Below are 8,734 nucleotides of genomic sequence, written 5' to 3'. Positions count from 1 at the left end.
AGTCTGTACCGACAATTCTCCAGTCTCCCTTTCCTGCCCCAGTGCCTCTCTGCTCATCTGTCTCACATCTCTGACTGTCTTTCAGACATTTTGGACTGGATGTCCAGTAGACATCTGAAATTCAGTATGTCCAAAACTAAATTCATGGGGTGGCTAAGGGGCATGGATAGAGCACTGGCCCTGGAGTCAGGAGGACCTGAGTTCAAATTTGGCCTCAGACACTTATTAGCTGTGTGACCCCCGCAAAGTCAAATTCATTATCTTTCCCTCCTCCTTCCTTCTCTACTACTGTCCAGGTAATCTAGGTGTCATCTGGGACTGATCTATCCCCCTTCCCCTCCTCCTCCCCCCATATCCAATATGGTACCAAGGCCTCCTGACTTCACCCTTGTAGCCCTCTCCTCTTCTCATACCTGGACCACTGCCATAGCTGCTGGGGGGCTGCCTGACTCAAGGCCCCCTGCAGTCTTCCCATACCTTGCTCCCCAACACTCACTCCATATTCTTCTCCAAAGCAGGTCCGTCATCTCTTGGCTGGGTCTTCTCTCTGGGAAGCTCTCCTCTTCTGTGCCTTTCGGCTTCTCCTAAGCTCCACCTTGGATCCCCCTTCTATAAAAGCCTTTCTAATTCCTTCTTCCTTTCCTTTGAGGACTATTCCCGATTTATGGCCCTCATAGCTTGTTTATACATGGCTGTTTCCCCATTAGATTGGGAGTTCCTTGAGGGCAGACACCATCCTTTGCCTCTTTTTGTATCTCCAGGACTTAGCATGGTGCAGGCACATAGAAGGTGCTAAAAAATGTTTATTGGCTGAGTGGTACAAGTAGGAGTAAAGTGGGTGGATGATGGGAGGCTTGGCAGTCAGAGAGGTGATGGGATAATGGGCAAAGGTCTCAAGCGAAGAGGTCCATGTCCAGCTGGACTGGATCCCTGAGGGGTTCAAGATAGGGAGAAGAGCAGAGGGTAGGCAGTGGAGGGGTCTTGGCCTGGGAAAGAATTCAGGGGTGAGGACATTGGCGGTCAGAATGCAGATGAACAGGGTCTGGGGAGCTGTGACCAGTTCAGGGAAATTCTAGAGTTCATGACCATGGAGGTTGGACTTTTGGGGGATGGGGTGGGATGAACATTTCTTGTGTGGGTGAAGGGGAGGTCATGAGAAGGAAGTAATTTGGGAAATTGAGAAGTTGGGGTGTTTGAGGGAGAGCTGATGTGTATGAAGTCCTTTGGGAGGAGAGAAAGATGATGAGACACTGACCTGGCTGAGGGAGGAAGAACCAGGAGTGACAGTGGCCTTTGGGATGGTAGGATGGGAGTTCACTGAAACAGCAAGTGTAAGAAGCAGAACCTGGAAGGCCCAAAGGGAAGCGAGTCTTATTTCAGCTTGCCCTGCCTGAGCTGAGGGAAAGGGTGGCCAAGTGGCCACATAATCGGGAGGGAGCCGATGGAGAAACAGAGAAAAGAAAAGGCTGAAAGGGAAAGCAGGGTCTCTTGGGGAGCAGATCTGCAGGGGCATGTTGGGGAGATGTGGTCTAGACTATGATGGCCCAGGGTTAGAATCACTGGGATGGACAGAATAGGGATGAGGGTGCGTTGATCACTGAAGCATAAGTCCCAAGAGATTGTAGGTGGCTGGAGAGAGGCAAGTCACTGTACTGGTTCTGGCCCTCTCTTGATGTAGAAGGTCCTAGCAGGGCAGAAGCTAAGCCCTGTGAGGGCCCAGGGGGCTGCCCCGTGGCAGGCGCAGGGGAGTCCAGGAAGGAAGCCATCTCTACCTGCAGAAGCTATCCACTTCCTGGATAGAGGTTTGAGGGGTCTTGAGGTTTCCTGGGGTTGGCCACTGGGCATCACTGGAGGGCCTCTGGGCTCTCTAGGGTAAGTCTTGGTAGGGTTTCCTAACTTTCCTGGATGTCACTGGAGGGTCTCTGGGTACCTCTCACAGGGCCACTGAAGGGTCTCTAAATTTTCTATTTGTTTCTGGGTTTTCCTTGCATCTATCCAGCGAGCCCTGCCCCTGCCCATGCTCCATGCTCCATCCTCAGCACTGACTGTGGCAGACAGACAGGCGTGCATGTAGAGACACACAGAAATACACATATATATGCACATATACATATACATGGACACACACATATACAAACATACATACGTATATACACACAGACACATGCATATATAGATACACAGATATACACAGATACAAAGACATATACACATACATACATGCACACACACATATATAGACATATACACAGACACACATACATACATACACACGTATACATGTACAAACACACATACAGACACAGGCACACACTTACACACATACAAACATGCAGGTAACACATGAACACAAACACAGATGCATACATAAACACAAAACACGTACATAATCAGAGACACACAGACATGCATATACAGATACATACAAACATACATACAGACACACATGTATACACAGATACATGCAGACACACAAACACACATACACAGACACATATACAAACATGTAGACATACATTTACATATACAAACATACATATAGACACACATGTATGCACAGATACATGCAGACATGCATAACCACATGTGCACACATGCAAACATACAGAGACACATATATACACAAAGGCACACACATACACAGAGACACACACATACACATTCATAAAGACACACAGGCACGAAGACACATACAAATATACAGACACAATACACACACATATACACAGAGACACATATACACAAAACACACATATATACACAGACACATATACACACATACATACAGACACACAGACATACATTCATACAGACACATATACACACACATACACACCTACACATATACAAACATACACAAAACACATATACACAATCAGAGACACAGAAACACACAGGCACACAGACACAAAACACACACGTATACAGAGACACACAGACACATATACATACACACATGACCATCCAGACAGTCCTAGAATAGCCTTGGCATCTGAAAGAGCAGAGTGCCAGGGCCAGGCTGCGCCCAGGTAGTGCTCCCCTCTTCCCCTCCTTTCTCCTCCCTCACAGGGAAGCTTCCTCTCCCACCACATCCCCAGGACAGAGGCAACATGTGGCATCGGCCTGGTGCTTTATTGTCTGTGCTTGCAGGGGGGCTAGGAGACTCTGGGGCCAGGGCAGGGAGTTCACACCTTCTTTTCTGGATGCCTTTCAGTCGACGAACACCCAGGACAGAAGAGTGCCCAGGACCAGCAGGATTACAGGGATAGCGATGCTCATGGTGTGATCCTGGGATTGGGAGACTGAGGGATAGGGGCCGTTACAGACTAGACTAGATCCCCTTCTTCTTTACAAGCCTTGGATGTGCCCCCTCACCCCCTTCCCGCTCTCTGCCTGGGACTGACCCTTCCTATTTTGGGAGCCAGCTTCAGCTCAGCCTGCCCCACCAGACCCAGGCATGGGGAACAGTCACAGACTCAGTCAGGGAGGCCTGAAATCTGGCCTTGGACCAGGAACTTAAATCTCCCAGGGCTTTGTCTGTAAAACAAAGGCATTGGACACAATGCCTTTGGGGTCCTTCTTGCCTCTAGGCTTTGACCCTAACAGCCCCAAGCTGGGAAGAGAGAAGAGGGAAGGCCAGGCACCCACCTGTGAGCACCACGGGGTCGCTGGGCATCGACCACTTGAGGGGCTCCTTGCCCACGAAGCCCATGCAGGAGTAGATGCCCCCGTGCTTGGCGCTGACCCTGGGGAACTTTAGCTCTATGTCCCGGTCTGGGGCAAGCCGGAACATGGGGGGGATGAACCCTCTGTCTTGGTACACAATCAGCCGGTCATACTTCTGGTCTGTCCAGCACTTAAAGGACAGGGCCTCACCTGGGGCCACCTTGTTGCCAGGGGTGGCTGAAAGAAAGGGTCTGGGGAGCACACCTGCAAGAGAAGGAGGAGGCCGGGGTGTTGGAGCCCTGCCTTCCCCCTCCCCCCACCCCCCAAAGGGGCAAACAGGACTCAGCTGGGGCGGAGGGGAGACCGTCTCGTGTCCCCTGAGGCCCCTAAGGGGGGCGTCTGGGAGGGAAAGGAGAGGCGGGAGCGGGGGGAGGGCCTCACCAGACACGGCCAAGTTCACGGTCTCGCTGGGCGGGGACAGGCTGGTGCGGGTCTGGTAGACGCAGCTGTAGACGCCCGTCATGCTGTCCTCCATGCGCGGGAAGGAGAAGCGCGCCTCGTTCCACACGGCCGGCTGGCTGGCCACGAAGTCCTCCTCCTGCTCCTTCTGCAGGTAGAAGGTGTGGGCCGAGGCCGGGCCCCGGCAGCGGACGGCCATGGGGCTCCCCAGCCGCACCACCGCGCCGTTCTCCAGGATCAGCTGCGGCCTGGGCAGGGTCTCTGCAGGGGCAGAGGAGCCTGCGGGTCCAGGGCGCCCCCGCCCCAGGCCGGGCTCCGGAGCCCGGGACTCACCCGTCTGCGCCTGGATCTCCTGGGCCAGGTACAGCTCGGCCACCGATCCTGGGGAGAGGCCCCCGTCAGCGGCCCCCGGGGCCCCTGCCCCCCGGCTTTACCCGCCCCCCGGCTTTACCCGGGCCCCCGCCCCCCGGCTTTACCCAGGCCCCCGCCCCCCGCCCCCCGGCTTTACCCGGGCCCCCGCCCCCCGGCTTTACCCAGGCCCCCGCCCCCCGCCCCCCGGCTTTACCCAGGCCCCCGCCCCCCGCCCCCCAGCTTTACCCGGGCCCCCGCCCCCCGCCCCCCAGCTTTACCCAGGCCCCCGCCCCCCGCCCCCCGGCTTTACCCGGGCCCCCGCCCCCCGGCTTTACCCGGGCCCCCGCCCCGCCCCCCGGCTTTACCCGGGCCCCCGCCCCGCCCCCCGGCTTTACCCGCCCCCAGGCTTTACCCGGGCCCCCGCCCCCCAGCTTTACCCGGGCCCCCGCCCCCCGCCCCCCGGCTTTACCCGGGCCCCCGCCCCGCCCCCCGGCTTTACCCGGGCCCCCACGACGGCGGGAGGGAGATCCGGGCTCGGACCCCGCGCCTGCCAGCCGTCTGTGGGCCTCGCTCTGCACACTGCCAGGGGGCACCCATGGGTTGGAGGGACCCCGGGGAGCGGAGCTGGGGGGGCCGGGCCGGGACTCACCGAGGCAGAGCAGGGCCGACAGCCAGGGAGCCATGGTGCGAGCTGGGCGGCGGAGGGGCGGCCCCGCCCCACGTGACCCCGCGGGGGCAGGGCCTCTGCGGCCTCGTGCTCCTCTTCGGGGCTCCTGGGCCCGGGTGGCCGAGGCGGAGGAGGGGCGGGTCCGACAGGCGGGTGGCCATCGGGGCGGCGGGGGTGCTGAGGCCTGGGAGAGCCCCCCTAAGGGCCCCGGGGGCCTCGGGCTGCCCTCGCGCTCATGCCCCGGGACGCTGCGGGGCTGAGAGCGAAGGGCAAGGCCTGGCCATGGGCAGGGCCCCGGGAGAGCGTGGGCGGGGTTGCGGGCACCCCCCTATAAGGGCGGCCCACCCCCAGCCTCATGGGCCGGTGCAGCCACGGTGAGGGAGTGGAAATCTGACACGGGGAGGCCAGAGAGGGGCAGACACCCCCAGGACCATGCCCATGGGTGTGGGGAGGCCAGACACCCCCAGGACCACGCTCATCAGGGGGTGGTCTTTGCCAGGGGATCTTCCTGAGATAGTTAGGACCTTGGTCCCTGCTCCTACCCTGTTCTGCCTTGGGGAGCTCTTGGGCAGGGGAGGCACAGGGGCTCCTGGAGGGGGAGAGCAGTAACAGGGTCAGGGAGGTGGGGGGGCTCCTGCACCTAGGGCAGGGGATCAGAGCTCTGGGATGAGCACCCCTCCAGTACCCTCCAAGCTCAGACAGGCAGTGCCCCTCAGTACACAAAGGGCCTGAACCTGGGGTCAGGAAGACCTGAGTTCTAACAGGGCCTAATAGGGACATTTCCTAGCTGAGTGACTCTGGGCAAGGCAACCTCTGCTCACCTCAGTTTCCTCAACTGTAGAATAGGGGTGGTGATGCCAGGTTCCAATGAGATCCTATTTTGAGGCACAAAGCCCAGCTATCCTGGCATGTGGTCATGAATTCTTGTCTCTCCACCCTAGGCCAGAAGAAAGCAGGAGGACCCTGTCACTGAGCCCTGGTTCCCTTCCAAGGATCTCCCTGAACAGTCCATCTCTGCTTCCCCTGGGCCCATAGCTCCTGGGGGGAATCTTGGGACATTCTGGTGCCAGGGCCCTGCGTAGGCTTACTGCCCAGAGAAAGAAGTGATCCCTGAGCCCCAGGGTGTGCCCTGGCCAGGGAGCTGGGTCCAGACTCCATAGCAAGTATGAGTGTTGACTCTGCTGGACACCAGTGCCAGGGGCGCTGTGGGTTCTGGGGAAGGCTGACCCCAACCCTTGGGAAGCCAGGGGGCCACATGGACCAGCTCTGCCCTCAGGAGACAGGGGGCAAGTTGGGTGGGGGTGGAAGGTGGTCTCAGCTTGGTCTCTTAAGACTTGGGAGTCTAAGAAGAGACGGCCTGGTCTCAGGGATGGATCTCCCCCTTCCCTCTCTCAAGACTGCACCCCAATCCCCGTCTTGGCTGTGCCCAGCTCCTGGTATACTCCAGTGTGTCTCGGAGATTGAATTCTGTTGCAGAAGGGAGAGGACAGAACTCTGGAGGCCAAGGCACCTTCCTTCTCTCAGCAGGGACCCCCTATCACCAAGGATGCCACTGACAGTCACTATTCTTGGAGTGGTTGCTGGATCTCCCAGTGCAAGGGGGAGAAGCCCAGAGCCAGAAGGACCTGGATAGCTGGGAATGACCAGAGGGCTGCGTGGATGCACTTAGAAAGGGCTAAGCTTGTTCTGAGAGTGACACCTCCAGGGAGAAATGACCAGGGAAGGGCTGGGAGCTGGCCCTTAGGATGGGTCACTGTGGAGGCCCTGGTGCTGGGGAACAGATCCGCTTTTTGATCACATCCCCAGAGTGAGAGGGTGAACCAGATTCCTGAGGGCCAGAGAATGTGGAGTCCTGGACGCCAGCATCTCCTGGGATCATTGAAGGGTTCGAACACCTGCCTCAGAATCTGGAAAACCAGAGTTCCAATATGCCTTAGACACTTCCTAGCTTTGGGATCCTGAGAGAGTCCTTTCAACTCTGGGCTCTGATTCTTGGTGTGAATTAAAATAATTTAATTAATACATTTGTCTTGGGCAGATTTGTACTTAATTTTTCTTCTGTACCTGGGTGCCTTAATTTCCTCTTTTGTAAAATCAGAAGGTTGAACTTGACACCTGCCAGCCTTAAATCAATATTCAAGGCAGCAGTGGGCCGAGTGCTTGGCCTGGAGTTGGAAGGTCTGAGTTGAAATCCAGCCTCAGAGGCTTAGAAGCTGTGTGATCTTGGGCAAATCACTTACTCTCTGCCTCAGTTTCTTCCACTGTAAACCTCTGGCCTGCGTCTGCTGGGACATTTGGGACCCTTCCAGATCCCAAAGGACTTAGAGACAGGGGCAGACAGAGGGAGGGTGAGGAGGTATTTGGAGAATGTGCCCTCTGAGGGGGGAGTGGTGCCCATTTCAAGGACATCCCAGGACGAACCCAAGGGGAACATTCAGGGCCTCAGTGGGAGCCATGGGAGTGGTGGCTCTGGAGGACCCAGAGGATTCTGGGTGGGTGAGTCAGTGAGACTGCCAGGTTTTGGGGAGGAGAAACCTCCAGGGGAGGGGGCTGTCTTTTCTGCCCTGGCACCAGCAGGGGGCCCCCATGGCCAAGGAAGCAGATCCCCTTCTGGCCCATGCTCTTTCCTTTGTTTAAAAACCTCTTCTTCTAGCCAGAGGCCCTCAGTCCCCACTCCTCAGCTTTGAGGACTGGCCTTACTGTCTCATTGTCCCCCAAAGAGTTGTCACTGCCTAGGAGCAGGTACCGCGTCATTACACCATGCAAAGCACTCACTGGGAATTCCAGAAGACAGGCTTCCAGGCCTGTATCAGGCACTTACATCCCATTTCTGTACCTTGGTTATCTTGTCTGAAAAATGAGGGCACTGGATTCAGTGACCTCGGAGGACCCTCCCACAATCCCCAAGACCCTCCCTTTGGGTTCCAAAAAGTGACTGTGAATATAAAGGTGGGAGATGCTTCTAGACCCTGGTGATGGAGCAAGCCTTGCAGTCTGCGGGGGAGATGTCAGCAGTTAGAGCAAGGCAAGAAAGTGAATTCCAGAGAGGGGCTAGTGCCCTGTCAGACCCTGGGGGAAGGTAGTGGGATACTTGTTGGCCTCTTGGCCTCAGAAGGAGAAGGGGGTGGCTGACAGCATCTAGAGGAGGGCAGGCAGATTGGGGAGGTCTCTGTGGAGGAGCAGGACAAGTGGCTGCAGATACATGTGTCTCCAGGCACTTGGTGGCTTGAGGGCTTGCTCCTTGGATCCTGGTGGGAGGGAGGGAAGCAGGGAATTCTGGGCAGAAATTACAGGGATTGCTTTGGGCTCCATGCCAGGGCTGCTCAGGATTTCAGGGGCCTTACAATGGGTGGGCCACTGAGCTCCCCATCCCTGGAGATCTTTCAGGGAGGGCAGCGTGTTCACCTCTATGGTGTGCTCTGAAGAGTATTGGTGTCCTCCCTTGGACAGAAGAAACTGCAGGAAAGCCTGGGGAATCCTTTGTTTTCAAGTTGGGCCCAGCTCCCATCTGGGTTGGGGGTTTGGACTATTGGACCCCTTTGCTTCCTAGGCGCAGCCCATGGGACTTCTTCTCTTCTTGACACCTGTGCT

At 56.9% G+C, this 8,734-nt stretch overlaps 1 protein-coding gene across 1 annotated transcript; it reads right to left on the bottom strand.

Annotated features, from left to right (window-relative positions):
• Positions 1-318: 318 nt before the first annotated feature.
• Positions 319-7,897, bottom strand: LOC140507375 (uncharacterized). Its single transcript, XM_072615477.1, has 6 exons — positions 7,844-7,897; positions 5,126-5,471; positions 4,108-4,506; positions 3,649-3,930; positions 1,256-1,345; positions 319-930 (listed from the first exon to the last, which is right to left on the bottom strand). Exons 1-6 carry the CDS (start codon positions 7,895-7,897, stop codon positions 704-706), a joined length of 1,398 nt encoding a protein of 465 aa, XP_072471578.1. The 3' UTR covers positions 319-703.
• Between the last annotated feature and the right edge of the window lie 837 nt (positions 7,898-8,734).

This window comes from Notamacropus eugenii, chromosome 5 (genome assembly GCF_028372415.1).
Source record: "Notamacropus eugenii isolate mMacEug1 chromosome 5, mMacEug1.pri_v2, whole genome shotgun sequence".
In the NCBI taxonomy this organism is placed as follows: domain Eukaryota; kingdom Metazoa; phylum Chordata; class Mammalia; order Diprotodontia; family Macropodidae; genus Notamacropus; species Notamacropus eugenii.
The sequence above is the reverse complement of the archived record's forward strand: the minus strand, read 5'-3'. Positions and strand labels throughout refer to the sequence as shown.

Coding starts and splice junctions, on each gene's coding strand:
- LOC140507375 (XM_072615477.1), bottom strand. CDS start 7,897: ATGACGCGGTACCTGCTCCTAGGCAGTGACAACTCTTTGGGGGACAAT. Junction 5,472..7,843: donor CTTTGGGGGACAATGAGACA/GTAAGGCCAGTC, acceptor CCGCCCTTATAG/GGGGGTGCCCGCAACCCCGC. Junction 4,507..5,125: donor GTCGGCCCTGCTCTGCCTCG/GTGAGTCCCGGC, acceptor GCCTCTCCCCAG/GATCGGTGGCCGAGCTGTAC.